Source organism: Prionailurus viverrinus, chromosome B2 (assembly GCF_022837055.1).
Source record: "Prionailurus viverrinus isolate Anna chromosome B2, UM_Priviv_1.0, whole genome shotgun sequence".
Taxonomy (NCBI): Eukaryota; Metazoa; Chordata; class Mammalia; order Carnivora; family Felidae; genus Prionailurus; species Prionailurus viverrinus.
This window is the reverse complement of record NC_062565.1, coordinates 110735861-110752766: the sequence shown is the minus strand read 5'-3', so window position 1 is coordinate 110752766 and position 16906 is coordinate 110735861. Positions and strand designations below refer to the sequence as shown.

Genomic DNA, 16906 nt, shown 5'->3' with positions numbered 1-16906 from the left:
GTATTTAGATTTAAGACCCATTTTGAGTTAATTTTGGGGAATGATGTGAGATGTGTTTAGACTGATAGATCGATTTTTTTTTTTGCATGCGGATGCCCAGTTGTTACAGCACAGTTTGTTGAAAAGATGATTTTGCTTCATTGAATAGCCTTTGCACCTTTGTCAAAGATTAGTTGATTTTATTTATATGAGGCTGTTAAATGTGCTTGCTAGTCTGTACCTTTGATTGTCCCTTTTTTTGACAATACTATACTGGCTTGATTACTATTGTCACTTTATAATAAGTTTGAAGTTTGGTAGTTTCAGTCCTTCACCTTTGTTCTTCTTCAGTGTTTTGTTGGGTAGTCTGGGTCTTGTGTTTCTATGAACTTAGATTCAGTTTGTCAGTATCTACATGATAACTTGCTGGGTGTTTGATTGGAATTGCATTGAATCTATAGATCAAGTTTGAGGAATTGATATCCTGACAATGTTGAGTCTTCCTAATCCATGAACATGGAATGTCTGTTCATTTATTTAGTTCTTTTATTTTGCTTATCAGAATTTTGTGGTTTTTTTCTATTGATCCTGTATGTAGTGTGTTAGATTTATACCTAAGTATTTTGGCAGTTTTAATTTGGGGGATGCTAATGTAAATGGTAACGTGTTTTTAATTTCAAGTTTCACTTTTTCATTGGGGCATATATATAGGGAAGTGATTGGCTTTAGTATACAAACCTTGTATCCTTCAACCCTGCTATAATTGTTTATTAGTTCTAAGATTTTTGTGGGGGTTTTTTTGGTCAATTCTTTTGAATTTTCTACATAGATGATAATGTCATCTGTGAAGAAAGCTAATTTTATTTCTTCCTTCCAAGTGTGTTTACCTTTTATTTCCTTTTTTTGTGTGTGTGTGTGTTAATTGCATTAGCTAGAACTACCAGTAGTGTTGAAATGGAATGGTAAGAGGAAACATCCTTGGTTTGTACCTGATATTAATGGGAAGGTTTCAATTTTCTTACCATTAAATATGATAACTATAGGTGCTTTGTTGATTTTATTTATCAAGTTGGGGAGAGTTCCCCTCTATTCCTACTTTATTGAGAAATTTTATCATGAATGAGTGTTGGATTTTGTGAAATAGATTTTCTGCATCTGTTGTGACCCATCTTTTTTAGCCAGTTGATGTGATGGATTACATTAATTGATTTTTGAATGTTGAACCATTCTTGCATACCTGGGATAAATCCCACTTGGCTGTGATCATACATTGTTGGATTTGATACGCATGTATGTTGTTGAAGATCTGTGTTCATGAGAGATGCTGATATAGTTTTTATTTTTTATAATATCTTTGTCTGGTTTTGTTGTTAGAGTGATGCTGGTCTCATACAATGAGTTATGGTTGTGTTCCTCTGCCTGTCCTTTGAAAGAGATTTCAGAGAACTGGTGTTTTCTTGTTTTGTTTTGTTTTCTTTTAAGTGTTTGGTAGAGGTCACCAGTGAATCTGGGTCCAGTGCTTTCTGTTTTGGAAGGTTATCAGTTGTTTGTGGTTTTTTTGTTTTTTTGTTTTTTTGTTTGTGTTTTTTTAAGGTGTTTTTTTTTTTTTTTTTTTGAGAAAGTGAGTGGGGGAGGGGCAGAGAGACAGAGGGAGACAGAGAATACCAACCAGGCTCCACACTGTCAGCACAGAGCCCAATGGGGGGCGGGGGGGGGGGGCTCAAACTTCTGAACTGTGAGATCATGACCCAAGCTGAAACCAAGAGTCGAACATTTAACCGACTGAACCACACAGGCACCTCAGAAGTTATTAAATTATTGGTTCAGTTTCTTTAACAGGTATTGAATTATGCAGATTGTCTCTTGTGAATTTTTGCATCTTGTGTCTTTCAAGGAATTGGTTCATTTCATCTAGGTTATCAAATTTGTGGACAATGTAGCTGTTGACTGCATTCTTTTATCCTTTTGATGAATAGGGGATTTAAAGTGATACCCTCTCCTTCATTTTTGATGTTAGTAATCATGTTCTCTCTTTTTGTTAGTCATCAGCATGTATATACACATGAGGTGAATATGTATGCATACATAATTGAATACAGTGTTCTTAAGATTTTTTAACAAACTCTTATCTGTTAGGTCAATTAAGAATAAGATAAAGAGGGGCGCCTGGGTGGCTCAAGTCAGTTGAGCGTCCGACTTCAGCTCAGGTCACAATCTCGTGGTCTGTGAGTTCGAGCCCCACGTCGGGCTCTGGGCTGATGGCTCGGAGCCTGGAGCCTGCTTCCAATTCTGTGTCTCCCTCTCTCTGCCCCTCCCCTGTTCATGCTCTGTCTCTCTCTGTCTCAAAAATAAATAAACGTAAAAAAAAAATTAAAAAAAATAAGATAAAGAGATTTTTATGTTTGATGTTCTTATTTAGACTCTGACTTATATTAATTTTCTTGTCTCTAAAGGACTTCCTTAAACATTTCTTGCAAGGCAGGTCTACAATTTGACAACAAATTCCCTCAATCTTTGAGAAAGTCTTTATTTCTACTTCACCTTTGAAGGATAATTGACAGAGTATAGAACCCTCACTTGGTGGGTTTTTTTTTTCTCAACACTTCAGATATTTCCACTACACTTTTTCTTGTATACATGGTTTCTGAGAAGTGGGTATAATCTTCTCTTTGTTCTTCTATAGATAAGTTGTTTTTTTTCTTCAGCTTCTTTCAAGATTTTTTTCTTTATATTTTCTTTATCTTTTATTTTTTGAGTTTGGAAGTGATGTGTCTAGGTGTAGGTTTTTAATTTTTGGTTTGTGGATTTTGTTTGTTTGGGTTTTTAGTATATGCTTCTGACATTAAGTTGGGAAAATTGTCATTGTTTTTTCAAATATTTCTTCTGTTTCTTTTTTTTTTTTTTTTTTGCTATTCTCAATATATTACCCCTTTTTAATTGTCCTGCAGTCCTTGGTTATTCTGTTCTGTTTTATTCAATCTCTGCTCTCTTTTCTTTTCAGTTTGAGAGGAGATGTCCTCAAGCTAAGAAATTAAATTTCTCTGTCTTGTCCTAGACTATTAATAAGCTTATCAAAGGCAGTTTTTCTTTCTGTTACATTTTTTTGATCCCTAGCATTTTTTCTTGGTTCTTAGGTTTCTTATCTCTCAGTTTATATTGCACATGTGTTGTTACATGCTGTTTATTCATCATAACCTTTAACATATTCAATCCTAGTTATTCTAAATTCCTAGTTTGGTAATTCCAGCATCCCTACCATGTCTGCTTTTGATGTTTCCTCTGACTCCTTAAATTATGTTGTTTGTTTGTTTTTTTACCTTTTGCTGTGCTTTGTAACTTTTTCTTTATAGTGGGACATGCTGTACTGGGTAAAAGGGACTGCTGTAAATAGGCTTTGGTCATGTTGTGGTGAGGTCTTGGGGAAAGAAGAGTGTTCCACAGCCCTATGATTAGGTCATAGCCCTTTAGTGAGCCTGTGTCTGGACTGTGAACTTCTCAAGTGTTTCCTAGGCTTTTTCTTCCTCCAGCAAACGAGGGCTGGCGTTGAGTGTTTCCCTTCCATGTTATTTTGGCTCTGATAATACACCCCCCCCCCAACCCCACCCCAACAGGTTAGGCTCTGGTTAACCAGTTTCTCCTTAGGGCAGGCATTGTTAAGAACATGTGTTCTGGGTATATTTTAAAATGGTTCCTTTTTCCTTCTGCAGGAAGCATGAGGGAATTTCCACAGTAAGTTTCAGCAATTCTTCAGTTACAGTTTAGGTTGCCCTACTTGGGCCTTGGTTCCTAAGTTGGTTTCCACTTGTGATTTTCTACTTTGGTAAGTTGTGGCACCCTGTATTTGCCTATCTGTTTCCAATCTTGGGGGCAGTGATTTTCTCACCTGTCTTATGGATCCTGGAAGAGTTCTTGATATTTTACTCTGTTTATCTTTTTACTGGTGAGGAGAAAGTGGTGCTTCCAAGCTTCTTAAATGGGGAAAAAAGATACTAGAGGTCTTCATTTGCTTTTTATATTTTTGATTGAATTGACAAGATGTTAAGAATTTGTAGTCATGAAGGATGTTGCTCTCTTCTTTATAATGTCTTTGGATTTAGTGTCAGTAATTCTGGCCCACTAGAAAAGAGTTGTGAAGTGTTTTGCCTCCAGTTTTCTAGAATAGTTTGTGTAGAATTCATGATTTATTCCTTAAATGCTTAATAGAACTCACTGGTGAAGCCATCTATGCATGGGAAAGTTTTTAACTTAAAAATTTAACTTTTTAAAGTAGTTACAGGACCATTGATTGTGTGTGTGTGTATATGCATACATATATATATATATATATGTATGTATATATAAATCTTAATGATTTCTGACAACGTGGGTTTTTCAGTTTGTCTACTTTATCTAAGATACTGAATAAAATTGCTCATACTTTTCCTTTATAATTTTTTAATGCTCCTAAGATCTGTATTTGTATCTTCACACATTTCCAGTATTCATGATTTTTGTGTGATTACTTTTGCTCTTTTGTATCTTCATCAGTCCGTTTCTCAGTCATAACAGTCTTATAAAATTGATTTTAGATTTTAGATTTCACTGATTTTCTTGTTCTGCTTTTTACTTCCCTGATTTCTGTCTTTATTAGTTTCTTTTTTTATTTTGGGTTTGTTTATTTGATTGTTTTAGGTAGAAGCTCAGATCACTGATTTGAAATCTTTATTTTTGTCTAATGTCATTTAGTACTGTAAATTTCCTTTGAACGTTGCTTTAGAGCATTCCATGAATGTATTGTGTTATTTTCATTTTATTTAATTTCCTTTTGATATCTTTTGTCTGTGAATTATTTAGAAGTGTGTTATTTAGGGGCCACCTGGGAGGCTCAGTCGGTTAGGTGTCTGATTTCGGCTCAGGTCATGATCTCATGGTTCATGGGTTCAAGCCCTGAGTCAGGTTCTCTGCTGACAGCTTGGAGGTCAGAGCCTGGAGCCTGCTTTGGATTGTATGTCTCCCTCTCGCTTTTCCCCTCCTCTCATCTCAGAAATAAATAAACATTTAAAAGAAATTTTTTAAAAATGTGTCATTTAGTTTCCAGATATTTTTTGTTACTGACTTCTAACTTAGTTACATTGTGGGCCTAGAATACATGTTTGTTGTATGATTTGAAACATTCTATGTTTATTGCAATTTGAGATTTGTTTTATGGCCAAAAATATGGTCTGTTTTGGTTGTGTTCTGTGTACTCTGGAAAACAATTTGTGCTGTGCCCTGGTTAGATTGAGTATTCCCTAAATGTCATTTAGGCACAGTTAATTGATAATCTTGTACAAGTTTTTATATCCTTATTGATTTTTGTTTTGCTAAATGAGAGAACATAAATGTGAGTTTATTCTTTTCAGTTTTATTATTTTTTCATTCATGTATTTTGAAGTTCTCTTACTAAGTGTAGAAAAATAGGATTGCAGGTTTACTCTCTGAACATCCCATTACCATTATGAAGTGTCCCTCCTTAACCCTGGTAAGATTCTTTGCTCTGAAATCTGTTGTGTCTGGTACTACTATGGCATGGTATTTATTTATTTTTCTTTCATAAATAACCTGTTCGCATTTTTATATTTAAGTAGGTTTCTTGTAGAAGAGCTAGAGTTGGATCACAGTATTTATCCAGTGTGATAGTCTTTGCCTTTTTAAGTAGGAGTGTTTTTGCCACTTACATTTAGTGTGATTGTGGATTATGTTTGGGCTTAAATAAACCATCTTTCTATTTTGTTTGTCTTGTCTATTATCCCTTTTCTGTAGTTTTTTTTGCCATATTTTGTACTTACTAGCCATCACTTTTAGTATTGTTTTTTTTTCCATTGGCTTACTAGCCCTACTTCTTTGTCTTGGTTTTTTAGAGGTTACTTTAGGGTTTATAGTGTTTATTTTCAACTTACTACAATCTTCCTTTATTTCCAATTTAAGAACCTTATAGTGGTATAGTTCAATGTCTCCTCTTGCATACTGCTTGTAATCCTCATACATTTGACTTCCACCTTTGTTGTATACCCCACAATACATTGCTAATATTTGTGTTTTAAAAGGATAATTATGCTTTAAAGTAATTTTTTTTATATAAGAAAGATACATTTGCCATTTTCATTGTTCTTCATTCCTTTTGTTGTATAGATTTTTTTTTTTTGGTATCTATATAGATAAGCTGTCTAGTATAATTTTCCTTCTGCTTGAAGGAGTTCCTTCAACATTTCTAGTAGTTTAGGTCTGCTAATTTTGGATTCTTTTGTCTTTGTCTGAAAGTGGTTTTATTTTACGTTAATTTTTGAAAGAGACTTTTGGGGAGTATAAAATTTTATCACTCAGGGTTTTTTAAAGTACTTTTGCACAATTCTTTTTACTAGAATTGAGATCTTTGTTTCTATATAATATGGCTTAATTTTTCTGCCTCCTTTTTTTTTCTTTTTTTTTTCTTTTTTTAATTTTTTTTTTTTTAATGTTTGTTTATTTTTGAGACCGAGAGAGACAAAGCATGAGCAGGGGAGGGGCAGAGAGAGAGGGAGACACAGAATCTGAAATGGGCTCCAGGCTCTGAGCTGTCAGCACAGAGCCCGATGCGGGGCTCGAACTCACAGACCTGAGCCGAAGTCAGATACTTAACCGACTGAGCCACCCAGGCGCCCCTCTGCCTGCTTTTTAAAGATTTTTTTATGGTTTGAACAGTTTGATTATGATATGAGTTAGTGTGGTTTCCATCGTGTTTATTTTCCTATAATTTTTTTTTTATTTTAGAGAGAGCACATGTGAGTGGGGAGGGGCAGAAAGAGAGGGAGAAAATTCCAAGCAGGCTCCACGCTGTCCGCACACAGCCCCATGTGGGGCTTGATCCCACAGACCATGAAGTCATGACATGAGCCGAATAAAGAACCACCCAAAGCACCCCTATTTTTCTAGAATTTCATTAAGCTTCTTGGATCTGTGCATTTATAATCTTGATTCAATTTGGGAGCATTTTGACAATTATTTCAGAAGTTTCACTTCTCCTTCAAAAACTCTAATTTCACTTACATTAGACTGCCTGAAGCTATCTTACAATGCTCTGTTCATTTTTATCCTAGTGTTTTTGTCTCATTTATTCTGTCTTCAGATTTGTTCATCTTTTTTGCAGTGTCTTAGTATTTTTTGGTTTGGTTACTTTATTTTTCATTTCTACAAGTTTGGTATAGATCTTTTAAATTATCTTTCATGTCTTTTCTTAACATGCTGATTTTTTTTTCACTCTTGAGCATATGAAATATAATTAAAATAATATCTTTATGCTGTTATTTATAATTCAGCCATCTTTGTTATTTCCAGGTGGATTTTGATTTTTTTCTCATTAAAGACTGTATTTTCCTGCTTTCTTGCATAGCTATCAACTTTTTATTAGATGTCAGACATTGTAAATTTTACCTTGATGGAGGTGGACATACTTGTATTCTAAAACGAAAATATTTTTGGGTTTTGTTCTTGGACATAGTTGAGTTACTTGAAAATTTTTCTTAATGTTTTCTTTACACTTTGTCAAGTGAGACTGGAGCAGCTTTTAGTCTTATGGCTGATTTTTTTGTTTTGTTTTGTTTTGTTTTCTCCCTTCTAAGTAAAAGCCTGTATAACTTAGTGTCTTCTGCATTACAAGGTTTTCCACTGTGGCTAGTGGGAATACCAACTCTTCTCCTTTAGTAATTTATTCAAATGAATGCACTGATCAGTACTCTACTACAGATTCAAGTTGAAGCCTCTACAGATTTCAAGAGCTCACTCTGTAGCTTTCTTCTCTTCATGATTCTGCTCTATAAACTCAACTTCAACTCTGTTCCTGCTCCCAACTCAGTCTTCTCAGTTCAGGTGGACTGCTAGCCTCTGCTTGGATTCCTCTCCCTTCACTAGAAGCTCTCCCAGGCAGAAAGATAGGTTAATCATGGAGCTCACATTGTTTCCTGTCAGGAATTACTGTCCTGTATTGCCTATTGTTCATTGTCTGAAAACCATTGTTTTAATTTTTTCCATTAAGGCAGTAGGGTAAAGTCTAGTCACTGTTGACTCCATTTTTATCTAAGTTTATAGTAGTTAACTCAAGCTTTTTTTCTGTTAGTAATTTAATTTTCAGGTGTGTCTGTTTTGTTCCTTGACAGTTAATTATTCTTTAAGTTTTATTTTCTCTTATTTCTTTGCTTAACTCTGCAAGCTCCTTTTTATCTTATTTTGTTCTTTTCCCGTTTCATTTTTGAGTTCTTTTCATTTGCTTTTTATTCTTTTATTGTTCAGGTGAAGCACTTGTACAGGATTTCTTTTTCTTACTGAGTTTTGTTTCAGACTGAATTCTTAAAATGTCTTCTCACCACCACCCCTTTTTTCCCTTCCCCCTGAGGGATGTGCTTATTTATTTATTTTTATTTTTTGTTAGAGTATGTTTGCATAGTTAACGATGATTTTTACTTGTCTTACTTAAGCTTACTATAAATGGCTTTGTTCCTACCTTATATTGGTTGCTCTAGTGTGTCTTGATTTCTACCATACTCCCTTCCCATGGTTTCTGAGACTTTTCCCCTAGAGCTGTGGCTGTCAGTCTGGAATATCATAGTCTGTCCAACTTCCTGAAGTCTGACAGTATGGTGGAGCTAGCCTAGGTTATGGTGAGTTCTTATGAGCATACTTACACTTTCCTCTTCTGAAATACTGGTAAATACCCTTACCAGTGTTCCTCTCGGGTATACAACTAGTTTAGGTGCAGTTCCACTGGAGAAAGTTAGCCTGAGTTTTCATTGTTTTCACTATCACCACTTCCTTTCCAGAAGAGGGAAAAAGATAAGGATGCCAGTTCACTTCTTTTTCTCTTCTGGGGTATTTGAGAGGTCTCAGGATTTTGTGAATTCACCAATATATCTGGGCTAAGATGGGAGCCAGAGATGGGCATGTAATCATGAATATTTTGTTTTTGTTAAATTCTTGTCTGCTGATTTTTTTCCCCTTGTTTTTTTAACTCATTTATTTTGATTGATTTGGAGGTCAAACACTTAAAAAATTTTTTTAAGTTTATTTATTTATTTATTTATTTTGAGAGTGAGAGAGCCTGTAAACAGGGGAGGGGCAGGAAGGAGGGAGAGAGTTGAGAACCCAAGCAGGCCCTGCACTGACCGCATGGAGCCCAGTGCGGTGCTCTAACTCACTAACTGAGATCATGATCTGAGCCAAAATCAAGAGTTGGACACTTAACCAACTGAGCCATCCAGGTTCCCGAGGTCAAGCACTTTTATGTTTTGACTTGGGTCTAACTTTACACAGAAATGACTGAGTTTTATAGTTCATGGATAATTTTATGTGACCCAAATCCTTTTGTTCTTTGGTAATCACTTTAACTTCAGTCTTTTTCTCTTTTGAGTGGATGGAACATAAATTTTCACCGTATCATTTTAAACTGTACTGATTTTTAATATTCTTTTTCCCAGATACCGTGTTTATGTGGCAGTGCCCCTTGTTTGCTGTGTCGATGCTGTCCTAGTGGAAACAACTCTACTGTAACTAGATTGATCTATGCACTTTTCTTGCTTGTTGGAGTGTGTGTAGCTTGTGTAATGTTGATACCAGGAATGGAAGAACAACTGAACAAGGTTAGTTTTTTTGTTTGTTTAAGTGATTAACTGAACCTGTAGCATGTGTATGTGTAAACTGATTTTCATGTTCAAAACAGAATAATGTACAAAGTAAGATAATGTGTAATTCCCAATTTTAGCAATCTTCATAGTCTTTTAGGAAAGACAGACAATACAAGACAGATTAAGGTCTGTGATGGTGGTACAGAAAATGTGCTGTGGTAATAAGGAGAAATAAGTAATTATAACCAGTTAAATGTCAGAACTCAGTGGGTGTCATGGAAAAAGGGACATTCTAAGAATGAGTAGAACTTCTCTATGCAGAGACTGAAAAATAGGAAGCAGAATGGGGATAAAGAGCTTGTCGCGCAGAATATGTATGCTTTTGGCAGATTGATAATTCGAAGTTAGGCAGTTAAATGTGGAGGCTTTTTTAATGGTATAATCAAGAACTATATAGAGAGCCAGTGATAGTTTTTCTGAATACAGAATTAACTGAATTGGGATTTAAATACTGGCAGGGGTAGAATCACACATAATATTCAGGTTCTGATTCTGGACAACTAGGAGGAAACTGTTATTGTTAACCTAGGAAAAAAAATAAAAAGTGTACTTAAAAAAATTTTTTTTCAGGAACTCAGGTTGTGAAAGATGAGGAAAATACAATTATTTAATTTGTAAAACACTGACTTGTTACTGTACTACATACGTGAGTGAGAGTGTGTGTTTGTGTATCCCGTGGGAAGTAGAAAACATTGTGTGTAACAAAAAAGAAATAGCTAGAGGTGTTTTGGGAATAGAGATGAAAGTTAAAACCAACCATGGTAGCATATGCTGAAGACCATTCAAAGGGAGCAGACTAACTTCGACAAAAGCTCTTAGTGAAAGGGGTTGGTTAGCGAAAAGGGAACCTCAGAAGGAACAATGAAAAAAGGTGAACCAAGTGTACGCCCTGTTGTATAGGCCTGAGGAGGAAAGTATTTGACACCCAGTCCATGATTAGTGTCTTGAAAAAGCAATTTCTTCAGAGTGCTGGGATCAGAGTAGTGAGAGGAGAATTGTAAAGCCATGAGGAAATGTGTCTAATAGCTATAAACTGCTGATTCGAGGAGTTTTCTAATAAAGGTGGCAGTCTCAGAGGTCAGCTGAGTTAAGGAAAGGATTTTTAGGATGAGAATTATTCATGTGTATTTTGAGATGAGTCAGCGATAAGAGATCTAATCTGTATGAGAGAGAGATAAGGTGATCCAGAGAAGGTTTAGAGGTTAGCTTTCCACCAAGACAAGATGAGTGACCATGCAGAATTTGAGGTTGAGAGAGAGTATGGCAGATGACCTCCATTTTAAAGCATAGTGTCTACTTGAGGTTGGCATTTGGGTAAGGAAAGATGGTGAAAGTTTGGGAAATGAAATTATTATGATTATGAAAGTAACTAGCATTGTACATGGTAGATGTGGATGACCAGTTAATGTTACTCAAGTCCTGGGTATAAGCAAAACACATATCTGTATGATTTTGTCATAGATCCAGTTGACTGTGGTAATAAATAGTTTAGTTGGTGGATGTTAATACTTAATACCAGATATTTTTCCTTCTCTGCTTTATGAAGGTCATCAAAGATTTGCATTTTCTGGAGTGCTTTGTGATATGTAGGGCCATGTCTCTAGTACTGATCAGTGAGTGGTGAGTAGAAGAAATACACCTTGGCCTCTACTTACTGATTTCCTTTTTTTTTTTTTTTTTTTTTTTCTTGTCAACATGTACCTCATTTGAAATGGTGGCTTCTTCAACAGCCTGGGCTCCTGAAGTGACTACCATGACCATTTATGTACATGTACATTTATGTACATGACCATTTATGTACATGAGCAAGAACTATAACTTTGCTGTTTTAAGCCAGTGATATTTGGGGGTTGTTACTGAACCTTCTTAACCTAATATAGGTGGTTGAATTCATTTAATTATGGGAATTTGCCAGGTGGTGTCCTGTATAAGGGAATGGGATAATTAGCCTAGTTGAGTACATGTTGCAAGTGACTGTTGGTAAGTATATATTGCCATAAGGCTCAAACTGGGTTAGCAAGGTGAGATTTAAGTGGCACCAAGAAAGGGCTTACAGATTGTGTAGAGACTAGCAAAAGGAAGTAGTGCTTCCATTAGCTTAAATATTTTTAAGTTCTTGGTTTTAAAGGCACAAATTAACAGTTATATTTTGGCATATTGGTTTGCTTTAACATTTTCTAGAGGGAATAATTCATTCCCATGCATATGAATAGTGCATGTAGTTCTGAGAACTCCCATTTATTTCACTTAAGATTTTTTTTGTATTCTGATTCCAGTGTGACTTTGAAATGGCCATTAGTCTTTCACAATTCTAAGTTACAAAGTAAAATCAGTGCCAGCTATTATACTGTTAATGCAAATCCATTTGTTACCAGAAATAATACTTGTAGAATAAGAGACCAAAACTCAAAATGTATTTAGGTCTCATTGGCTTTGAGAAGCTATCAGTGTTCTCTTCAGTATTTAGGAACTAACTTAGTTACTCTGTAATTGCCTTCAGCTTTTATTGATTGTATTCTTCTCTTACTGGTGTAATTCAATATATCACAGGAGAATGCAAGATTTTTTTGTTTGTTTTTAACATTTATTTATTTTTGAGAGAGAGAACGAGTGAATAGGGAAGAGGCGGAGAGAGAAGGAGACACAGAATCCGAAGCAGGCTCCAGGCTCCAAGCTGTCAGCACAGAGCCTGACACAGGACTCGAACCCACAGACGGCGAGATCATGACCTGAGCTGAAGTCAGACGCTTAACCGACTGAGCCACCCAGGCGCCCCTGGGGGAATGCAAGTTTTAGAAAATTTAGAATAAGTCTGCAAGTCAGAATAAGCATCCAATGTAGGATTGGCATTCATAGTTTATCTTGGGCTTATATAAAGTAAAAACGGTTAAATGTCTACTGATGAAAATTTTCCAGATTTAACCTTGATTACATATTCAGCATAAACTGTCAAGCAAACTTCAGTTTTTTAAACCTTAAACTATTTGATTACATAGAGTTTTCATTTTTACTTAAAATTCTAGATCATAAACTCTTGTTTTTCTAGATTCCTGGATTTTGTGAAAATGAGAAAGGCATTGTTCCTTGTAATATTCTGGTTGGCTATAAAGCTGTGTACCGTCTGTGCTTTGGTTTGGCTATGTTCTATCTTCTCCTCTCTCTGCTAATGATCAAAGTGAAGAGCAGCAGTGATCCTAGAGCTGCAGTGCATAATGGGTATGTTTTTCAATAATAATATGAAAATCTGTGCAGTCTCAGTACTTTTGAATCTGTCTAAAGAAACTGTAAAATAAATTACACAACTTGCAGAATTATTTTGTTATTCATGAATGACCAGGTAAGAATATCTTCTGGTCTCTACTAGAGAATGTCAGACTTTAGAAATACTAATATTAGATAGTAGCCTTGGATTGTTTATTGGTATAATCTTTGATGCAGGTTGCTTTATAGTTTCATTATAAAAAGAGGATCTATATCTGTTATTAATAAGGAGGAACTTACTCCCACTTCTGCTTTAACCTTTTGGTAGACCAGTCTTATTATGTGAAACTGAACTTAGTTCCCTAGACCTACAGTGCAACCAAAATGAAAAACTTTAATCCTAAATAGGGTGATTGATTGTTTAAATGGTTGGTTATACTAGACCATCCAGAAAGGAACTTCAGGATCCCTTTTATTAATCTCCCTTAATGTAGAGCATCGCTTCTGGTACTTAATTTGAATGTTTTTAATTTTATCTGTCCTTTTCTCTCCATAAGTTAAAAAAAAAAAAACACACTTTTTTTGAGTATCTGTTGTTGTTTATTAACATATGCTACCAAAAACAGGAAGGATGAGCAAGTGTAATATAAATATTAATGAAAAAATGTGCTGTGACAGGTTGAATTATTTTGTTTATTTTGTCCTTGTAGTTATTGGTATTTATTTGCACTCCTACCACTATATTTACTTAATGTGTTTTTAAACACTTCTCAAAATGTATCTCAGAATGGCTGTGACAACCATTCCCTGAGATAATACTCTTGTCAAAGTAGCATGCACATAGCACTCTTAGAATCATCTTTGTTACACATGTTTCTTTTTGAGATAAAGTTGACATATAACATTGTATAGGTTTAGCCTATACAAAGTGTTGATTTCATACATTTGTATATTGCATTATGATTACCTTTGTAGGGTTAGCCAGGACTTCAGTCATGTCACAGTTATTATTTCTTTTGATGAGAACAGTTAGCAACATTGAAGTCTGTAATGCAGTATTGCTACTTATAGTCACCATGCTGTGCATTCCATCTCCAGGACTTATTTAGTGTTTGCAGGTTTGTTCCCCTTCATGGGCCTCTCCCAATGCCCACCCACACACATACACCCCATACCCTGGTAACCACCATTCTGTTCTGTTTTTTACAAGTTCGGTTTTTTTCAGATTCCACATACGAGTAAGTGATACCATACAGTATTTGTCTTTCCTTGTCTGGCTTATCTCACTTAGCATAATGCCTTCAAGCTTCATATATGTTGTTGCAGATGATGGGATTTGCTTTTTTCCTCAGGGCTATATAATATTCCATTTTACATCTATACCACTGTTTCTTCATTCATTGACAAGCACTTAAGTTGTTTTCATATCTTGCCTATTGTGAATAAAGCTGCAGTAGTAAACATGGGAGTGCAGGTATCTTTTTGGTATCCTGTTTTTACGTCCTTTGGATGTATAACTAGAAGGGAATTGCTGGATCTTATGGTAGTTTCTATTTTTAATTTTTTGAGGAAACTTTATACTCCTGTTCATAGTGGCTGAACTAGTTTACATTCCCACGAACAGTGCTCAAGGTTCCCTTTCACCACATCGTTCTCGACACTTATTTCTTGTCTTGATGATGATACCCCTTTCATCCTAACAGGTGTGAGGTGCTATCTCATAATGGTTTTGATTACATTTCCCAGATGATTAGTGATACTGAGCACCTTCTCATACACCTGTTAGCCATTTGTCGTCTTTGGAAAATCTGAGTTCCTCTGCCCATTTTTTAATTGGGTTGTTTTTCATTATTGAGTTGTGTGAGGTTTTTTTATATATGTTGGATACTAACTCCTTATCCAGTATATGGTTTGCACATATATTCTGTTTTGTAGGTTGCCTTTTTGTTGATTGTTTTTTTGCTGTGCAGAGGAAGATTTTTAGTTTGTAGTCTCACTTGTTTGATTTTACTCTTGTTGCTTATGCTTCTTGTATCTTATCATCTAAAAACTCATTGCCAAGACCAGTGTTAAGGGGTTTCTTCCCTATTTTAATCTTCCTAGTATCAGAATCTTCCTAGTATGTTCTACAATGTCAAGTCTTAATATTTCATTCTTTTTTTTTTTTTATATAATGTTTATTTTTGAGAGAGAGACAGAGTGTGAGCAGGGCAGGTACAGAGAGGGAGAAAGAATCTGAAGGAGGCTCCAGGCTCTGAGCTGTCAGCACAGAGCCCTGTGCAGAGCTCAAACTCACGGATCATGAGATCATGACCTGAGCCGAAGTCGAACACTTAACTGACTGAGCCACCCAGGCACTCCAATATTTCATTCTTTAATCCATTTCTAGTTTAATTTTTGTGAGTTGTGTAAGATAGAGGTCCAGGTTCATTTTTCTGCATGTGGTTATACAGTTTTCCCATAAAAGAGACTGTCCTTTCTCCATTGATTTTGACGTCTTCATCAAATAGTAGTTGATCACACGTGCAAGGATTTATTTCTAGGCTCTCTGTTATATTCCGTTGGCCTATGTGTCTTTTTATGCCAGTAACATACTATTTTGAATACTGTAGCTTTGTGGTACAGTTTAAAATCTGTACCTGTGATATTTCTAACTTTGTTTCACATGATTATTCTGGCCATTTTGGGGTCTTTTTGTGATTTTTGTACAAAATTTAGGATTTTTTTTCCTATTTCTGAGAAAAATGCCATTGAAACTTTCATAAGGATTGTATTGAATCCATAGATGGCCTTGAGTAGTGCAAACATTTTAACAATGTTCTTCAGATCCATAAACATGAATATCTTTCTCTTTTATTGTGTCTTCAGTTTCTTTTATCAAAGTCTTGTAGTTTTCGTTGCATAGATCTTATGCTTCTTTGGCTAGATTTATTCCTAAGCATTTTATTATTTTTGATGCCATTATGAATAGGATAGTTTTCTTTACTTTTCAGGTATTTTGTTGTTAATGTATCAAAATGTAACTGATTTCTGTGTGTTGATTTTGTATTCTGCAACTTTACTGAATTTGTTGATTCATTCCAACAGGGTTTTTGGTTGAGTGTTTAGGATTTTCTATATATAAGATCATACCATCTGCAAATAAAAGACAATTTTATTTTTTCCTTCCCAGTTTGGCTGCTTTTTATTTCTTTGTTTTACCTAATTGCTCTAGGTAGAATTTCTAGTACTATGTTGAATAAGAGTGGTGAGAGTTAGCACCCTTGTCTTGTTGCTAAATATAGAGGAAAGGTTTTCTTGGTTGAGTATGATGTTATCTGTGGATCTGTTGTTTATGACCTTTATTTGTTGAGGTATGTTTCTTTGTAGCCCAATTTGTTGAGGGTTTTCAGCTTGAAAGGATGTTTTTCATATTTTGTGAAATGCTTTTCTGCATCTACTGAGATTGTCATATGATTTTTATTTTTCATTCAGTTATCACATTTGTTAGTTTGCATATATTGAACCATCCTTGCATCCCAAGGATAAATTCCATTTGCTCATGGTGCTACAGACCTTCTAATGTATGGTCGGATTTGGTTTGCTAACATTTTGTTGAGAATTTTTGCATCTGTATTCATCAGGGAAGTTAGCCCATAGTTTTCTTGTAGTGTCCTTTCCTAGCTTTGGCATCAGGGTAATGCTGGCCTGGTAAAATGAATTTGGAAGTATCCATTCCTCTTCAGTAATTTGGAAGAGTTTGAGAAGGATTGGCATTAATTCCTCTTTAAAAGTTTGTTAGAATTGACCAGTGAAATCCTCAGATACTGGGCTGTTCTGGGTTGGGAGGTTTTTGATTACTGATTCAGTCCCTTTACTTGCTATTGGTCTGTTCAGATTTTGTTTCTTTTTAATTCAGTCTTGATAGGTTGTGTTTTTAAGAATTTATCCATTTCTTCTGGTTATCCAGTTTGTTGGCATGTAATTCTTTATAGCAGTCTCTTACAAACATATGTATTTATGTAGTATCAGTTGTAATGCCTCTTTTGTTTCTGATTTTGAGTATTCTCTCTTTT

At 35.2% G+C, this 16906-nt stretch overlaps 1 protein-coding gene across 1 annotated transcript in view; it reads left to right on the top strand.

Annotated features, from left to right (window-relative positions):
• Positions 1-16906, top strand: part of SERINC1 (serine incorporator 1) — a 36180-nt gene that overhangs the window by 7158 nt on the left and 12116 nt on the right. Inside the window, exons 2-3 of the mRNA XM_047857939.1 lie at positions 9444-9605; positions 12697-12866. Coding sequence (XP_047713895.1) covers positions 9444-9605; positions 12697-12866 — 332 coding nt within the window. The remainder of the gene's footprint in view (positions 1-9443; positions 9606-12696; positions 12867-16906) is intronic.